The sequence below is a fragment of the Pyrus communis genome, chromosome 13, assembly GCF_963583255.1.
Source record: "Pyrus communis chromosome 13, drPyrComm1.1, whole genome shotgun sequence".
NCBI lineage: Eukaryota > Viridiplantae > Streptophyta > Magnoliopsida > Rosales > Rosaceae > Pyrus > Pyrus communis.
Genome location: NC_084815.1, coordinates 4,691,927 through 4,712,376, shown reverse-complemented (window position 1 = coordinate 4,712,376; position 20,450 = coordinate 4,691,927). Strand labels below are relative to the sequence as shown.

At 34.6% G+C, this 20,450-nt stretch overlaps 2 protein-coding genes across 2 annotated transcripts; one reads left to right on the top strand and one right to left on the bottom strand.

Moving 5' to 3' along the window:
- Window positions 1–439: 439 nt before the first annotated feature.
- LOC137713886 (uncharacterized) lies at window positions 440–1,516 on the top strand. Its single transcript, XM_068453238.1, has one exon. It carries the CDS (start codon window positions 470–472, stop codon window positions 1,127–1,129), a length of 660 nt encoding a protein of 219 aa, XP_068309339.1. The 5' UTR covers window positions 440–469; the 3' UTR covers window positions 1,130–1,516.
- Window positions 1,517–9,985: 8,469 nt separating this feature from the next.
- LOC137712115 (secreted RxLR effector protein 161-like) lies at window positions 9,986–10,780 on the bottom strand. Its single transcript, XM_068451259.1, has one exon. The coding sequence runs from the start codon at window positions 10,778–10,780 to the stop codon at window positions 9,986–9,988; it is 795 nt and encodes a 264-aa protein (XP_068307360.1).
- Window positions 10,781–20,450: the final 9,670 nt, after the last annotated feature.

Genomic DNA, 20,450 nt, shown 5'->3' with positions numbered 1-20,450 from the left:
GCATCCAAGTACATTATAATATTTCTTGAGCTCGTAATTTCTGCGAAGCTTGAGCCTCAATTGCCGTTCTCGAGCTCCTGCATTTTAAAATACACTCTCTTTGGGATCCTGGCGTCACCACACCCTAACTTTACCTGTCCCCATCTTCTTCCCAAGTAACCCCCAACTTAACTTCAAATTACCAAGGCTACCATCATTTCAAATAATCTAACCGCGACTTGTATCAGCAGATCTTGCGAGTTTGGAACCTTTGCCAGCTTTCAAATTTGAAGTCTTATCAAAATTGCAAATCTTTAAAGGTTCAAGGGCCATATCTCCTAGGTCACAAAGTTGAATGGCACATCTTTTAAATAATCAAAAGGTCAAGGGGCAAACATGGAATGAAGATCCTTTATAAATCCCTTTCCGTTAGGGCCCTTCAGCCAATTACCCCCGCAGCCACTTGGGCACACACTTTGCACACACAAAAATGGTTAGAGTTGGACCCTCCTCCAATCTAAAATCCCTCCACCCTCTTCAAGTTTTCTCCACCTTACCACCACCACCACCAGCTTCTACCTTGAGCTCCACCATGAAGATCAAAGCCCTACTCCACACCCTCATTTTCTCACATGTGTGCCGCGTAATTCGGTGCCTCAACAAAGCCAGATCCAAGGCCTTATCAATTCTCATCCAGGTTCTCAGAGATAGCCAACCCATGCAGCTCATCTACCCTACAAGAAAAACCAAGAACAAGAACAAGACCAAGAAGATATTTTTCGGCTCGTTTAGACTGCACTACAACTGGTGCTCCTCTACGCATGTGTTGCCCGTGCCTGCGCATGTCTACGATGGATTAACAGCAACACATTTGTACTATGATTCCACATGGAATTCAGTAATTTCAACTGATGGTCAGCAATGTGAGGATAATCATGGTCCTGAGTCGCAGCTCACTGGGTACCTCCAATGGCTTGAGGAGAAGAAGGTCCATGATAATAATAATAATTCCATGGACGATGACCAGACCGATGCTAATGAGATCGATAAGTTAGCTGATTTGTTCATTGCTAGAAGCCATGAGAAGTTTATTTTGGAGAAGCAGGAGTCCTACAGGAGATTCCAAGAAAGGCTTGCCAGAAGCATGTGATATACTGTTAAGTGATTAGTGTGTGTCAATTGCTTTTTTACCTTTCTCATTCTTCTATGTAACATCTTTGGACTGAGGAAAGTGTAGCAGTTGGGATGGTTGAGGTTTTTTTTTTTTCTCTTTAAATTAGTTACTTGGTTAGCTTATGTCTTTTGAAAATGGTGGGGATGGAGTTAGAGAATTGTACATGATGGGGTTGTGGGTATTTGTGCAATTCTTATCATATGGTGATGGAGAGCTGAAGATCCTGATTGCGGTTAATTCTTAATTAGTACTTAATTTGCAAGTTTAAAGTGGGTGTGCTTTAAAATCCTTTTTTTCACATTATTTTGTGGCATGTGTGTGTGCGCGCTGTTTTTACACAAATTGCGTGATCTACTTACTAGTCATGGGAAGCCATCTGATAATTCTCACAAATTCATGATGAATGAATATTCTAAGCTTTCTGCCTCTTTTTTCACTAGCTAAGTAGTTAATTAAGGATAATCATATTTTAAGGTTACCAATATCTAATTTGTAGAATTTTATGTGAAAAGGTAGCTATTTACAGAAACTTCCAAATCCCCATATCTTTTGAATTATCTCCTTGTTTAAAATTTGGGGACAGCTTATCCTAGATCTCGGGGAAAAATGTAATTAGGTGGTTCTCTTTTTGTCAATGACCTAGAATAAACCAAAACTGAAATACTTGCCCGCCGATATCTTTGTTTTTTTGTTAATTACCCAATTCATTAAAAATTTCACTGTCCATTTCCCAGGCATCTGATTATTTTTCGGAGTGGGATTCTCTCATCTCGAAAGATTTTTCAATTTGACCGGTACACGGGATCATACATCATATGTCATTATACAAATAGTAGGATATGTGTGTCAAAAATTTAATAACTTAAAAAAAAAATTTTCTCACCACTTATACCAACCGTGTTTTAGTCACAATGAAACATTTCTCCTCTCATGTTCTTCTCTCCTTCTCCCTTCCCTTCTCAAATTTTGCTTTTTGTCTTTTGATGTCTATTAAAAAATCAATATAAAATGTTAACGTGATTTAATTGTACCTGTTCAAGTAAAAAAAAAAAAAAAGATAAGAGAATCCTTCTTCTTATTTTCCTCTGATAAAGCAAAATTTCTACCCAATTTATAGACACTCAGATATTTGTTATGGAGGTACGGCTTATATTTGCTTAAAAATCTCTCATTTGGTGATTTTTAGTAATGATTTTCTTGATTTTAAGACTCGACTGGGTCAACAGCCTCACTGCCTAACTTACCTACCTGTTGCCTGTCCTTATGTTCTCTCTCCCCTACCGTGTCAGCAAGCATAAGCGCGCAGTTGTTGGATCCCAACTTCTTGCTTCATCTGTGAATTCAGTCATGTCATGTCGTGTATCTTTTCATAAAGAATAGTTTTCAAGTAAGAACTTGTGGTTAAGGACGTGGTAGAAAATTACTCTCCCATGATACTACTAAGTGATCTAAAGAATCAATGATCAAGTCTTACGTATAAAAATCTAGATAAAGAATCTTTATAACTGTAAGGTTTTGCATAATTCAAAATTTTAACCAATAAAAGAACTTGTGCAAATAAAATCTCACAATTTTTTCTGTATTTGACGGCCAATTGAAGACTAGAATATGCAAACTTCAATTAGGAACATTTTCTCTTGAATTGGTGTGTAGAGAGTAGAAAAGAAGAGTAAATAAAAGAAACATCTCTCATGTTGTGATAAAATTTTGATTTCCTACTGTATCAACAAATACGACAATTCTCATAACAAATTTGCTACAGCTAGCTAGGAGTTGCCAACGTCATTGTGACTAACTTTTAGCCTTTGATTATCGTTACTATATGAATCAATTCTTATTCTTGCAAGTGTTTTAAAGTTGAGTTTCACAAAGTTACAGCAAGACACTCCCATAAGCCTCTAGCTAGCTTACCCTATTTCATATAAAAGGGGGTATCTTAATCGATCTCATGCAACAATCGAGCACATGCACATGACGACAAGAGTCATATATAGAGTCAATGAGGTCAGAGGCAGATTGCAACCTTCAGCAAAAAAATAATAATCATATGGGAAATAATTTAGTAATTTAGTGTTTTACAAGTGAAATTAAATAACCAAAAAATAAAAAAAGAAATTAAATACTAATGCAGCAGCCAATGGACCAGTATACGATCAAGAACCATCCATGCACTGCACAAGAGCATGTGATTTGTGAGCTCCGCAGGGTCCTGAAACCACGCCTTCGAAAGCAGATGAAATGTGGCTTCTAAATCATTTCTTAATTGACATGTGTATGCATTGGTAAAAGTGATTCTTATGAATATAGTGACTAAACTTTTTAATTATGCAAAGTACGAAATATGGAAGCTTGCTTTGCTTGGATTAAAATAGCTTAAGCCTTTAGAGCATCTTTAATAAGGGATGCCTTTAAAGTGGAGCATCTCTAACAAGAGATGCCTTTAAAACGGACATTATATATATATATATATATATATATTGTTGATCGGAAATCTCTCCAATTAATAATATTCATCTGCCCATCTTTAGAAAGTAGGCTCTGTGAGTTATAAGTTATAACATCTTCTTTATTATAGAATCCACATTCACATCTCTTAGAGATGCAAAATGAGATGTACACGTAATTTTTACATCTTAAATTTACATTTCTCCGCTAGAGATGCTCTTATAAACTTATTAGAATTAGGTGCTCCAGATGATGATAAAATTAAGAAGTGTTTTTACTATCAAGTACAATCTACAACACATGATACATTGCAATATATTTGGTCACTATTTTGTTGCTATTATGTCACTTCTATCTATTAATATCAATAATCAGGAATATACCAATGCCTACTTATTGATACCAGATACCAGCCAATCACTATCATTATATCAAGTTAATTACTACAACCATTTTATTAGGTTTTTGGTAAATTAGTTTGTTAGTTCAATACAATCGACTATGTTAGCTGCAATCACTACCAAGTTAATTACATACGCTGTTCTCAGATTCTTTCTTTGTCCAAAGCTACCAAAGAGTGAATTAGCCACCAAACACAAAAATGTTGTCAAACTTAGGCCCTAGGGGCCTTTTTTTGTTCAATTTTTTTGAAAACTAGTTTCGTAAATGTTTTCAATTTTTGTTAAAATGAGAGCTACTTTGTTGAGTTTTCAGTTTTCGAAAATATGAAAATTGAAATTGTTACCAAACGTGCCATACCTCCTCCTTTTTTTTTTTTTTTGTCAAATCCTTGAATTAGACTACGAAAAATTAGTTAGGTCAATAAATTTTCAGTGGGCGCACATATCATTGAAAATCTAATGACGAATGAATCTGGGTGATATATCAGGTTCTACATTTTGTGGCACATAGATTGAGTGTAACATCATTTAGGTTTGTCTTGTTTGATTAGTTATATAATATACCTAATCAATAGTTACATGACCTTATCAGATTGAATCTTATCTTATGTACTCTGAGAGAGAGAGAGAGAGAGAGAGAGATGCACAGTATCCTGGAGAATCACGAATTAATGTGAATAGTTGACATGCATTACTGTTAACTACGTACTAACGGAGTAGTAGACGTAGATATGAGCCAAAGAGAGACCAGACAGTCAAGCTTGGATGCTTTTGTTTTGGAATAGACATTTGTGTTTATAAGGCATCAATATTGATGCCTCTTTAGTCTATATATTCGTTGTTTCTTTATTCCAAAGCCCGCTTTGCTGTTACTTTTATTTGAAGAGAGATAGAGAGAGAATAAAACTTTGGGAAAGCCATTGCATTTTGATTCTTTTGGTCTCCTAAAAAAACCTTATATATGTACTAGCCTTTACATAAAAGTGAATGCCTGGAACTTCCTGGGGATTTTATTCCCTTCTATAGGATAAGATGTGGGTACTTGTAAGTAGTGTGTTTCCTTTCTTATGGCCCACGTGCATACATGCATGCCTTACCCCCTGAAGAGTTAAGTGCTATTGCTATATATGTGTATAATTAGGAGTGTGAGTTTGTAAAAAATGTACAAATACAAAGTTGATGCACATGAAATATTGTAGCTAATATGTTACCTAGTACCCGAGAGTTTGCGGACGATTGCGCGCATTTGAGAGTCTTTGATGTAGAACAAATGGCAAAATGGATCGAAGCGGAAATGGACCGTAGGAAGACAAAAGAACGCAGCGAAAATTTGTAGATTTGGCATCTGAGCTCCGATTTGGACGCGTGATACCTTTTCGAAAAAAGGAACGACATCACAAGTCCAACACACCACTTTGTTGTGATATACATTGAATTTTGGCCATTTGGGGTCATTTCAGCCTTCAAAATAGTGCTTAAAGTTTTGTAATAAAAATCGGACTCTTTGTTTGTCGTCCGATTAATGTTGTTTTTATTATTGGAAGTCGTTTGAGATTTGTCACCAAAAAAGTCATTTGAGTTGCTCCAAATGTTTGTAATCTTTATTTAAGTGATCTGGATTTCTCTCAATTTTCTAGTGAATTCAAGACTTTTTTCTACAAAGGATTATGTTGATAATGGTTTGATCGCTTTGTGCTGCGTCAGTCTTTGTCTTTGGGGTTTAGGGTTTTACACAAAAGAATGAAGTCAACACCCAAAGAATCAAAAGAGAGCCCGGAATCAAGTTTGGGGAGTCTTCCTCATCATCTAACAAGTACCTTGTAGTATGATATACTCCTGCTGTAAGAAAATAAAATTAAAAAGAATTAGTTTACTTGAGTTATGCTATTTGTGTGAAAATTATGTGAACTTCGTGAAATTGGAAAATATATCGACTAGACTTTATTTTTTCTAACAATGATCAATATAGATTAGATTTATGAGAACAAAGGAATTATTTTCCTTCTTTAGAATAAGGGAATTATTTTCCTTCTTTCTGATCAAGGCTATGATGAATAATGAAATTTTTTAAAATATATAATAAGAGAATGAAGAAATGGGAGGACACACCATAAATAATGTTTACGGCACACCAAAGGCACATCATTCATTCACCCAAATTGACTCAGAAGCAAATCTCTATCAGAAAGAGGAAGCCAACCCTTTGTATAGTACAACCCATCCGTTGTGAGTAAAAAGAACATCCATCAATCCATCCTAGTTGTTGGAATAAACCAGCAGCAGCAGATGTAATGGAATCAATGTATCGACATACAACATAATAAGTAACCTGCAGCAATTAATAAACAGAAAGTTGAAGTGGATTTCACAATTGGTATACAGAAATTACAAGAAAAATAATTTATATATGGCATTTGTTGCAAATTGAGTTCGATGAACTTACAGAATTTGTAGAGCATATGGCTCAAGTGGAGCCTTTTCAACAAGCTATCCTTTTCTTTTGACCAACAATTAGTTTATTTTCATGCACCGGAACAATATACCAATACAATATAGTATTATACAAGAAGGGCTGAGAAAAGATCTTATCAAGCTTCGTCCAACCAAAATTATTGAAACACTGGGTACATAATGCTGCAGTTCAACAATCCACATAAATGGAAAACAAAATATCAAAATTATCCCCACACACCAATGAAGACATTGTATATTAAAGTAGTTCAGTGTATAAATGATTATAAAGAAGGTTTGGAACCTTTTTTGCAATGTTTTTGTAGTTGCTTTTTCTTGCGATATAGATAGCTCAAGGGTGTTAATCTCTTGTAATCTTTCCCCCGTTAATAAAACTCTCAAAGCGCAGGAAAAACAAAACCAATCAAATTTGCATGTAACAGAAGGGAGTAGTAAAATCACCAGTTGTATCTCATAGTGCTAGCAGGTTGACAGTGCTTCATGTTTTTCGATTACAGCACACAGTCAATTATATATGCAAACCACACCCAGTTACAGCACCACATGCAGTGGGTGTGGTTATTAATAATTTCCATAATATAGTTGTTGAGTTTCATATTTTGTTATGGTCGGTTTATTGTGTGACCTAGTATGACCGTTGTATCAAAAGGGCAAAAAAAATCTTTTTTTTTATTTTTTATTTTTTATATATTTTTTTTAAGAAAGTAATCTTCATTGAAATCAACTAGCAATCAATCAGAATTAATAAACTTAGAGAGCCAGTTAGGCACCTCCTCAATCCAAGAACTAAACTCAGAAGATGTGAAAGCATAGCGGGGAAGTTCATGTGCTACAACCTTAGCTTCCCAATGATGCCGAAAAAAAATTTGTATTCATGAAAAAAAAAAATTCGAAACTCTAGTTATACATATTTCATATTTCTAGCTAGTAGTCGATAAGATTTATTAAATTTTTATTTTTAGTAAAGACAATAAGTATTTTAGCAAGGTGATGGATGATTTACCATACATGCCATGTATACAGATAAAACCTTTTGGGTTGTAAAGACAAGCATGTAGCTAAAAGCCTAGAAGGACCGTAGCGCAAACTCACAAAAACAATGCAACGTGCACTACTCTTCACACCAAATGATTTTTTTTTCTTCAGAAAACCTCGAGGTGAAGAAGAATTTTATTGAATAAAAAAAAAGTTACACCTAATTATGAGGGACATAAAACTTTAACCCTTATTAAACAAAGCAAGGGAAAAAATAAAAGGAAAATTATAAGAAAAGAAGGGGCATCAACCTTACACTCCTCTCCAAAGAAAAAGTAAAAATACAGGAAAAAGAGGTGAAATAAAACCTAACAACTCTAAAGCAAAGTCTAAAATGCATAAACCTACAAGACAAGCTTGAAAACACAAAAAAACAAAATGTTACCAACAAAAAGGAAATCATTAGAAAAGTGGGACTGACTTGAAAGTTTTGATGCACACTAATCTGAAAAACAAAAACCCGGCAAGCAAAAGAAATTCAAATGCAAAGAAGTAAGAACTGCCAACGGAAGGCAGTTATCCGAGACCAAGTTTGAGGAAGATAATACCTTGTTAGCAAACTATTAGCAACAATATTCCCTTCCCGATAAATGTGAGAGAAACATAATTCATTTCTCGGATACAAGCCAAATAAGTAAATCATTGTGTAAGAAAAGGCCAAGGAGAAACAAAATCATTTGAATGGAGACAAGCAAGAACACTAGACCAATCACTTCCTAACCAAACCATATGCCAATCCGATGATAAGCAAATTCAACACCAATAATAATTGCTCACAACTCCACACATAAAAAGAATTTTAATGATCAATAATTTGACAAATTCCTCCAAAAAAATAACCAGCCAATCCCTAAAAATTCCCTCACAAGCAATAGGACTAGGATTTCCATTAGACAAGCCATCAATGTTAAGTTTATGCAAGGGAAACCAAGGTAGAGACCCAAGCGTATGACATATATTAGGTGCCTTGCGAGGGATAGGTCGAACACCTATAGAATAAATTATACAAGTATCTAAATTTGGAGAGCCTCAACTAATAAACTTTCCAGTATGAACAATTATGTAACGACGAGAAAAAGGCTTATTGTGTGCTTTCCATATGATAGAAATGGTGAAAAGGCCCGCAAAATCAAAAGATAATGTAACTGACGAGAAAAAGGCTTGCGCACAAATGTGTGTCAAAACATTGTTATTGAATAAAAATTAAAAAAAAAAAAGCAGAGAAGTACCAAACTAGCAAGCCAACCATGTCTAAAATTGCTTCAATAATGAACAGTGAAAGAAAAGATAAGTAGCAGATGTAAGAATAATTTTGAACAACTTATCAATCTAAAGAACATGGATACAACCAATCAAATCACAACTTCACTCAACCAAGAAAAGAACTTAAATATGAGAAAAGATCGAGCACGTACCTGCAGAATTTCAACCAGATGAAGAAGCCAATGCGACTTCTCAAGCTTGTAGCCTTCTCCTCTTTAGCAAAACACAATGGTTCTTCCAAACAATAGGACCTGGAATACTATGAACCGTATATCGCAAGAGCAATCACATAAGCCTTATATAGTACTCCTTTTACCATTCCCTATCATAATAGATTTAGGATTCAAACTCCATAATTGATACACAATCATATGAATCCTAAACGAGTTCCAATACCAAGTGTTAATTCCATAAGGATTACTCAGAATCTTACATTACTTATTCCACAAGGGAACCAAATAAGATATAGCTTTTGACTAAGACTTTTCCATATCAATCTTAAACACAACAATTGATTCCTTTCGTAATTCATACTCATAAACTTACATTCTCCCACTTAAGTATGAACATGAAAAACCAGTATTTTAAGATTGATAGAAGTGATCACTAAGTCTAAAAATCAACAAGCTCACAAGCACACCAGTATACATTTCAAAATAGGGAATTCAAGAATCTAATTTGCACAGCATATATGATCTGTACTTTAAACTTATGTGAATTAACTTCGAAGTAATACCAAAACATTACTCCCACTGATATTAGCCAACTTCATATCAGAATACTAATAATCAAAATGCAGCCATCAAACTTAATAGTATAATAATAGCTTTTAAAGAATGCATCAACAAAATCCAAAACGATTTTCAAGCAATCTCGACTATTATTAAATAAACTTGTCTTCTGGAACAATTAATCACATAACTGGAAAAATTGAACACTAGTTGAAAACCAAAGCAAATAAACTAGCAAAAAAAAACAAAAAAAACGGCGAGATGGGCATAACTAAGCCAACTAAACTACCTAGTTTTGAAGATCTTCAAGCTCAACAATGTTGATTACTGAATAAACAATAGCAACGATCTTCAGGCTTTCAAATAGTTCACTCCCACTAATCAAAGGACTCTAAAACTCTCATCTTAGTAACATGCCTTTTAAACACATTATTTGGCAAGGCCTTGGTAAGAGGATCTGCAATCATTTCACCAGTAAACAAATATTAAATATCAATTTCCTCCTTTTTAACCATCTCTCTAACTTTGAGAAATTTCATATCCATTAACCTTGAGGCTAAAGTTCTCTTATTGTTCTTTGAGAAAAACACAGCAGCATTGTTATCACATAGCATTCTAATTGGTTTTTCAACTGAATCTACTAGCTTCATATCAGTTATCAAGTTCCTTAACCAAACTGCTTGCTTCATACCCTCAAAACATGCCACAAATTCAGCTTTCATTGTTGAAGTAGACATTATGATATGTTTAGCAATTTTCCATGAAACAGCCCCTCCACTCAACTTGAAAATATATCTTCCAGTCGATTTTCTTTCATCTATATCCCTTGCAAGATTTGAATCGGTGAAGCCAACTAACTCCAAAGTAGTTTCTTGTCCATAAACCAACATGAAGGCTTTAGTCCTCTGCAAATACCTCAATACTTTCTTTGCATCCACCAAATGAGACCCTTCTGGATTTGATTGAAATCTTCCCAAAAGTCCAACAGTAAAGGCTAAGTCTGGTTTAGTACAAATATTGGCATACATGAGACTACCAGCCAATGAAGCATATGGTTTTAACCTCATGAGCTTGGTTTCATGTTCATTCTTAGGACATAAATCTCTAGAGAATTTATCACCTTTGTTAACTGGAACATCAGCCTTGTTGCAGTTTTCCATATTGAACTGATTGAGTACTCTCTCAGTGTAACCCTTCTTAGATAAACCAAGAAGCCTTTTGTTTATGTCCCTGATAATCTCAATACCCAAAACATAATGAGCTTCACCAAGATCCTTCATTTCAAAGTTCTTACCAAGCATGCTCTTTCTCTTTCAACATTTGCATATCTGAACTTGCCAACAAGATATCATCAACATATAAGACAAGAACCCTTTAATTTTAAGATAAATGCAATCAGCCATCTTGTTTTCAATGAAACCTTGTGAAGTCACCACCTGATCAAACTTTAATAACCATTGTCTTGAAGCTTGCTTTAATCCATATTGTTTAGTTTGCATATTATATTCTTTTTTTCCCCTTTCAACAAATCCAAGAGGTTGAGTCATGAAAATTTAATTATCAAGCTCACCATTCAAGAAAGGAATCTTGACATCCATCTAGTGTAATTCCAGATCAAAATGAGCAGTCAATGTCATTATTACTCTCATGGAATCCTTTGAAGATACTAGTGAAAAAGTGTCATTATAATCGACACCCTTTCTTTGTGTAAACCCTGTAAACCCTTTTGCAACCAATTTAGCCTTGTGTCTCTCAATCATTCCTTCAGCATCCCTCTTGGTCTTGTATACCCATTTACAGCCAATCGGTTGAACATTAGCTGGTGAGTGCACCAAGAACCAAACTTTGTTTTTGTACATTGAAACAATTTCTTATTTCATTGTCTTTTGTCATAAAACAATCTAAGGACTCTTCATTGCTTGCTGAAAGGTCACAAGATCATCGATATCACCATAGTCAAACTTTGCCTCTTAAAGATATATAGTCTTTTGAGATTGCAGATTTTCTTATTCTGCTAGATTTCCTTGGTTATGGTTATTCCAACAAGATATCAGTATGCTGATCATTAACAGTATGATCTAAATCGAACTGAGTTGTTTCTTGAGTCTCTGAACTTGGATTCTCATTTTGAATAGGATTTTCATGCACATCTATCATGTCTTCTTCAATATCAGGATTAGTAATGTTGGATTTCTGAAGCAAAGGTACTTGAGTATAATTCAGCTGTGATGTATTAATATTCAACTACGCTATTTCTTCAAATCCAAAACTGTCTGGAACCATATTAGATACATCTTCATCTTCTAGAAATATGGCATTATGAGTTTCTTGTATTCTTGTGTGTGTTTGATTGCAATAGAATTTGAAACCCTTTGATTTTTCTAAGTAACCAATGAAAAAACATGTGGTGGTTCTCGAATCTAATTTCTTCTCACTTGGATTGTACAATCTTGCTTCTGCTTTGCATCCCCAGACATGAAAGTGATTAAAGCTTGGCAATTTGTTATTCCATAGTTCGAATGGTGTTTTTGGCACAGACTTATATGGCACCTGATTTAAGATGTAATTTGTAGCCTTCAATGCCTCACCCTAAGGAAAACCTGGAAGTTTTGACCTTGAAATCATGCTTCTCACCATCTCTATTAGTGTCATATTTCTCCTTTCTGCCACTCTATTCTATTGTGGTGTTCCAGGAGTGGTATATTATGCCACAATCCCCTAACTTTCAAGATAACGAGCAAGTGGACCCTTTTGCTGTCCAACTTTTGTATACCTGCCAAAATATTCCTCTCTTTTATTCGATCTAACAACTTTAATAACAAGGTTTAACTGTTCTTCAACTTCACTCTTAAAGATTTTGAAACAATCAAAGACTGTTGATTTCTCACTAATAAGAAAAATATAACTGAATCTTGAGAAGTCATCAATAAAGTTCACCAAATAAGTATTTCCTCATATGGTTTTGATAGGAAAAAGTCCACAAATATCTGTGTATGATCTCCAAACTATGAATTCTTTGAAACTTCCTAACATTAGTTATTTTTCCTTTCATACAATCAATACACTCAACTACAGTTTTAAAATCAATGGTAAGGGATTAACTGTAATCTAGACAATTGATGGATTCTGTCCTTGGAAATGTGACCTAGTCTCTTATGCCAAAGCATAAATGTTTGATCAACACCATGCATTCTTTTAGTTGCAGGGTTCAAAACATGCAAATTTTCAATTTCAATAGTGCATTGCAACTTCCAAAGATGATCAAGTAAAAACACTTGTCCCTGCAATGAGCCCTTTTTGAAAAAAATTTGTACTTTCATCACTTCCCATAAAAGAATACCCTTGTCTTACTAGTTTTGATGCTGAGACTAAATTTCTCCTCATTTTAGGTACATATACACATCATTCAACTGCAACTGCATTATCATTCCAGTGACTAATTTCAATTAGACATTGCCTATAGCTTCAACCGACACTTTGGTTCCTTCCTTAACAAAAACATTAAAACAGTTTATTTTCTTTTGCTCTTTAAAACCATGCAGAGAATTTGTGATATGCACAGATGCACCGGTATCAAACCACCAAGAATCAGTAGGAATATCAATGAGATTTGACTCTTCACAAACATAAACATCAGTTCTTCCTTTAGATCTCAGCCAATTCTTGAAAATTTCACAATCTTTTATATAGTGACTTTTGGTTTTGCAATGATCACATCTGACCTTTTCAATATTCTTGTTTTTCACCTTAAATTTGTTAGATTTAGAGGAATTGGAATTTTTAGCAGGCATCACAGATTTATCAAAAGTTTGAGGTTTAGAAGTTTTACCAAAATTTGCCTCCTTCTTTCCTTTGGTAGATTGCACAAAATTGACAAACTCGGGTTCTTTGCCCTTTTCTTGCTTTTGCCGATTCTACTCTTGTACACCTTGAGCAATCAACTCATCCACGGTCCAAGTTTTGTCTTAAGTGTCGTATGATACCTTGGGTTGGCTATACTTTTGTGGCAAGGCTTGCAATATCAAGAAAACTAGTTGCTTCTCACAAATGTTAACATCCATGGAAGTAAAGCTTCTCAGCCGCATCAGTCATCCTCATGATATGATCTCTGATTGAGCCTCCCCCTTTAAATTTGTAAGAAGTCAATAGGGACATGTGTTGAGCAATCTCGGCTTTCTCATATCCCCTGAATTTTTTCTCAATGGCATGGAGATAATCCTTAGCAAGAGCAAATTTCTTGATTCCTCCACGCATAATGTCTATCATTCCACTTTCTAATATGGACAACCACCTTGTTTACTCTAGTCCATCTTTCAAACTCGGTCTTCTTAGCTTTGGTACTTTTATCAGTCAAAGCTTCAGGTTGTGGATTGTCAAGGGCAATGTTATACTGATTCAGTGTCAAGCGCAATTCAATCTCTCTTCTCCACTTCTTATAATTTCTTTTACCAGTGAGTATAGGCACTACTGCCAAATTTAGTGTCTTAAGTGAAACTACATAATTGATTAATGAAATCAGAACTATGAACCCTTTTAAAGATTCCTGATTTCCATCTTTTCACCACTAAATTTAGCCCATTGAATCAATTTAGTCAGATACATATTAGATTTAAGAATATACATAGAGTAAACAATTGCAATGATATCGACAAACAACACTAATTGTTCTAACTGCAATATTACTTGTCATATTTCTGCAGAATTTTGTTAGCACCGATTGTACAATATAGACCAATAAGACAAAACTTATTTGATTGATTTCATATTAGTCATACCAGCAGAAGTAATTTGTAACAATCTATGCAACTATTTAACTCAAATCTATGTCAATATCCAGGGTAATCAAAAATGCATAATAGATTCAAGTTATCTTTTAGCATGACTATATGCAGAATAAAATTTAATATTGAAAACTCAAGTGTGAAGTAAATCAGAAGTCATACCTTTATTTATGCAGTTTGAAAGACTTATTGCTCGACATCAAGATCAGAATCGCAATATGGAACAAGAAAAGAGAAAACCAAAAGGAAAACCCATTTCAAAGAACACAAGCGGAACAACTTTTCTAGATTTGTAACGGTCGAAAATTTTAACTATCAACCTTTATAAAAACGACACTGTTTTCCCCCTTAAAATTATAACGGCCATATTTATTAAACGACACCATTTTACTTACATTCGAATTCTTATAACCCTAGTATACAACTTGTTTCCCAGATTCAATGGTTTCATGCAGGATTGAACTTTATGGTTAGAATCCTAGGCTCTAATACCACATGTAAGAATAATTTTGAACAACTTATCAATCTAAAGAACATGGATACAGCCAATCAAATCACAACTTCACCAGTGGCAAAGCTAGGAATTGCCGAGGTGAGGGGCAAACTTAAAAAGTGCAAAGTTAAAAAAAAAAAAGGGCAACAACCAAATTACAATTATTGCTGGCGATGTTTCATGTCATGAAAACGTGCATAATAGATTATTTTCAATAAAAGCAAATACACGTATCTCAATGTAAACAATCATGCTATCATTTAACCATTGATCCCGACCGTTATAAAACATCGATTGTTGCTAGCTTTTTTTGGCAATGAATTGGTCTTTAGGTTGACAATAATCATTTTGAAGAGTGTCTACGAATTGCTTCGCGATAATTAGGTAGATAAGCAAGCATTTAACGTCTATGTCCAAGGTCTGCAAAAAGATTAGCCAATAATTCATCAAACTCAATAGCCTCACTTTGTTGTGAACTACCCAGAATATTTGAAGGAGGATTTTAGGCACTGTTTTTTTTTTATAGTATCGTTGCATTACTTAATTGTATCATGGAAGAAAAGAAAAGAAAAAAAAAAAAAAAAACTCTAACTCTTAGACTATAGTGATATGACTAATAACTAATCAATCCAATAATTCAATTAATCAATACTAATAATCATACAAATTATTTAATAAACAAAAATTATATTCAACTAATCAGTATGAATAATCGTATACATTATTCAATAATTCAATTAATCAATCAATAACAAGATTTCATTTTTTACCCTAAACAATAATTTCATTGCCATCAATAATCATAGAATTCATATCAATAATCAATAACCATATTATTGTATTATCATATGATTCTATACTAATTAAAGAAAAAAGTGTATTGAATAATTAATTAGGGTTTGAAATAATATATAAATTTAGAAAATAAAAAATTTACATAAAATTGGGAAAGATGGCGTGACGGGTGGTGATTGCAATGGAAGCTAGGAATTGGGGGATTTGTTGTGTTTGGTAAAGTGTGAGTGAGAGATGGGAAATTGAAAGGGATGATGGCTAATGGTGACCAATGGCCCACACAATATTTTATTATTGTTTTCTAATGAAGATGTAAAACTGTGTCGTTTTAGTTAATAAATTTTTTTCTTTTTATAAAAGCAAATCCTGTAGCGCACAGAAGCATTGCATAGCAACAAACGCCAGAAAGGCACCATACTTTCCAATTTCCAACCAAACCAAAGAGGCGCTCCTGGGCTTGTTTTCCGACTAGCGGAAAGGTGACGACCACCCCTCGCCCCTATGTAGCTTCGCCACTGAACTTCACTCAACCAAGAGAAGAACTTAAATATGAGAAAAGATCGAGCACTTACCTGCAGAATTTGAACCATATGAAGAAGCCATTGCGACTTCTCAAGCTTGTAGCCTTCTCCTGTTTAGCAAAACACAAGGGTTCTTCCAATCAATAGGACTTGGAATACTATGAACCGTATATTGCAAGAATAGTGACATAAGCCTTATATAGTACTCCTTTTACCATTTCCTATTAGAATAGACTCACGATTCAAACTCCACAATTGATACACAATCATATCAATCCTAAACAAGTTCCAATACCGAGTGTTAATCCCATAAGGATTACTTAGAATCTTACATTACTTATTCCACAAGGGAACCAAATAAGATATAGCTTTTGACTAAGACTTTTCCATATCAATCTTAAACACAACATCTGATTCCTTTCATAATTCATACTCATAAACTTACAGCATATTCTCTACATTAATGGCAAATAGAAGCCAAACAAACACCTCAACGCCGAAGTGCATCATGTGTATAAAGCTTAACATGAAAAAGCCTTCAAACCAAAATAGAAAGCAGATGAGGGATGAAACATCTTCATATAACCTTAGCTCAAGAACAGTCGTCATGTTTACTACGAAGAACCTCATAACTCGATGAGATTAAAAAAATCTTAGAAGAAAAGGACTTTGTGTGTATGGGACTTGTGAACAAGAAAAGTTAAATGACACTTCACATGAGTTTTTTCTGAGTATAACACATTAGTCAAGATTCCTGTAAATATATTAATTTCAGTTAGTATGGGACTTGTGTCCAGTGTGACCCTCCACCATTTTTCAGTTTAAGGGAGTTTTTATCAATAGAGAGAGAATTCGAACTTGAGGTGTCTTCTATATAATATTTCAAGAAGTATAACTCTATACGAAGAGTTAGTTGGTAATTACGCAACAATACTTTTAGCTGGGAATATGCCGGATCTGTAAATGGACTAGTAGTTACAGGTTACTCCAAACATACATTAAATTAGTAATTAAGAACTTCTCCATTTTTGTTCACTAGCTAGGGTTGGAACTTGGAAGCCGCTAATTAAGCATGTGATAGTGAATTAACTATTACTGTTTTCTAACTTTGTTGCAGAGCAAGAAAGGTTAAACTATAAGACTCTCATGTGACTCAACACAGAGATTCCAAATCAATCATTAATCGGTTACATAATCAATAGTTTCTGGTTTCTTTCATGATCTTTTTGTTCATGTTAACTACTTAACATTATAGCTGGGAATTAATTAAGCCACATTGCTTATTTCTCTTATATAACCCAACTCCCACTAGTGAGAACCTGAAGAAATCCTAGATTTGGCTAAGATCATCTACCTAGTGCCACCCTATAAGCGTAATTATAAAATTGCATGGTACTATTATTTTTAACTAACTAGCTTGGCATAGCTGGATTGTGAGGAAGAATTGAAATTCCTTTGATTCCATATGATTCTTCATAGATTTATTATCGACCAACCCGACCAATTAACTTGTTCTTCTCTAAATAGATTGAATACTATAAGGTACTTTGGAGACGCACCAAACACTAAAGAGCAGAGAAATCAAGCTTACTTCGTTCATGGGAATAAGCAGCACATGTACATGACGCGCCAAATACTTAAGGAGGTAGCTAGTTTGGGGACGACAACAGTTGAGACATGATATATCTTCGTAAACTTCGAAAGGAGTGCGAAAGCCGAGAGAGTGATTGATCAAATAACAGGCAACCAAAATAGCATGGCTCAAAGATAATTGGAAACCAACTTCTTTACATATCCAAGAGCACAGACCAAGCCACTTCAAGTAAATGACGACGATTCTTCGTTCAGACACGTCATTTTGTTGGGACGTGAACGGAATAATCCTCTCATGAATAATACCTTGTTGACAAAAGAAACAACTCAAGATATTATTCCCATATTTTCCAACGTCAGCTGATCGGTGCACTTTAACTTGGGTCTGAAATTGAGTAAACATCATTGCACATAATTCTGGAAAAGTCACTTTTTATCTTCTTCGAAAACATCCAAGTAAATCTAGTAGTGTTATCTATAAACGTAACAAACTAATGAAATCCATTATCATAACCTTCGTGGGACCCCACACTTCAAAATGTACCAAATTAAATGGCAAAAGCAACTTTATAATCACTTAAGTAGCATGATGATTCTTAGTCAGGATATAAATTTTTAAACCTGAGCTCCAAATCACTACAACTACGAAACAAGAACAGGAACAAGTGCTTCAAATAACTGAAAGATGGACGTCTCTAATGACGATGCCAGAACCAAGTTTGCTGTTTGTTTTCCACTTTGGTACTGTAAACCTTAGAATTACTTGATTATGATCTAAGATGTACAAACCCCTAACTTTCTTACCACAACCAATTGAGTTTTGAGCTAAATGAGCAGAACAATGTACACATTTTTAAGTTGATCTAGGTATAAAAGTTGCTTTCATCAATCTCCTCTACATGCTATGTAATTTGTTTGAGCATTCTTGACAAGCATAATTTTGATTTAATTCTGATGCTCTCTTATGCTATTTGGAGCGCTAGGAATACTATGCTTTGGTCAGGTAAATGTGACCCCCTTGACATTGTGGTATCTCACACCATCTCCTGGTGGCAAAACTTCCAACTTGCCTCCACTCCTACTTCCACTGCTAGCCACTCTTCAAACTCATCGACCGTGAAGTGGGTGAAGCTGAGGCCTGGTTTTTTGAAACTTAATGTAGACGGAGCTTGGAATGCGAACGGTCTCATTGGTGGTGTAGGTGATGTTCTCCAAGACATTGCAGGCAATTTTGTTGCAGTCTTAGCTAAGTCTTTCTCTCACATTCCTTATCCTCTCTTTGCTGAGGCTTTGGCAGTCAGGGAAAGTCTTGCTTTGGCGTCTTCCTAGGGTCTTCACAATATAGATATTGAGAGCGATTCGCTCCAGATCCCCAATCTCTCTGATCTTATTCGTCAAACCTTTCTCCTATTGGTCTCATCGTCGAGTACTCTAGAAAGCTTTCCTTGGGGATCACTACAGTTTGTTTTAACCATGTAATACTACTACAAAAGTACCCAGTAGTGTCATTTTAAAAAGCAACAAGAAAAACCCATTCCTATCGGATATTAAGGAAAAATTCAACAGAAACTCATGTAATGGCGGATAGAAGAACCGACAACATTGCTAGCATCACAAAAAGGCTTTTGTTGTCGGTTAGTTCCCTTAATCCACCAAGAAAAAAGAAAGAATTTAAAAATAAAAAAAGGACAATAGTGTCGGATAAAAGTGGCATTGAAACTCCCGTCGGATGATAAAAAAGCAGATTTGTGTTGCTCATAATCGACACCACTAACCATTAATAATTAAAAAAATATAAAAAGCTTATTCCAGTTTTTGATTAAATAAAATAAATAATTAACAGAAGCTAAAAACACAAACCAATTTAACAGAGTTCAAAATTTCAGTAAATCATAGAATATAAACTGAAAACCAACTAACAAAGTCTAGCTTCGCAATAAATTATAGATTCTAATACAAAAACCAACTAAGAAAATTCAAGAGCAGTTAATCGAATTTGCAAAAAACTATGGATTTTCAAATAAAAAATTTCACTTTTGCAGTAATTTTCAAATCAAAACAAAACACAATAGAAAAAAAAAATCACTTAATGCATCGACTCTAAATCAAAATCTAATCTAAAAGAAAAAACAAAGAAAAACAAAAACTCAACTCTCAAATTTACCTGATAGAGGCAAAGATTAAACCCAAGTATCGATTTGTGAAGAAACCTAAAACAACCAAATTACTAGTCATTCAATCGAAATTAATCAAACCCAAGTATCGATTTCCATCAATAAAGAGACAGAAAGGATGTTAGAGTTGTAAGGATTCTTGTTGAGCAACTGCTCCACTGTGACGCCACCTATTGCTGTTGTAGAACCAATCTCCACATCCTTTGAAAGCCAAAACCTTTTAAATTCGTGACTTGAGGACCAAACCCAAAAAGAAAATTTCAGGGATGGGCAAAAATACCGGAGAAAATTCTAAATATTTTCTGCAAAAATGTTTCATTTTTTCTTCTGGAAAGTAAATAGAGAAAAAAGAGATTAAAAGTTTTGAGGAGTGGAAAGAAAGTCATAGGGATGCTTCGAATGTAGGGTGAAGAAAGATGAAGGGAGAGCAGTGCTGTTTCGAAGGTAGGTGAAGGAGAAAGAAACAAGGAGGGAGAAGCGGCGCATGAAGGAAATGAGGGAAGAGAAGGCTTTATTTAGGGTGGAAAACTAGCGTCGGACAAAACTGACAGCATATATTATTTCCATCGGTTAAAACCAACACCACCTTGCGC

Excerpts from the sequence above, each read along its gene's own strand:
- LOC137712115 (XM_068451259.1), bottom strand. The coding sequence starts at position 10,780 with ATGAAGGATCTTGGTGAAGCTCATTATGTTTTGGGTATTGAGATTATC.
- LOC137713886 (XM_068453238.1), top strand. The coding sequence starts at position 470 with ATGGTTAGAGTTGGACCCTCCTCCAATCTAAAATCCCTCCACCCTCTT.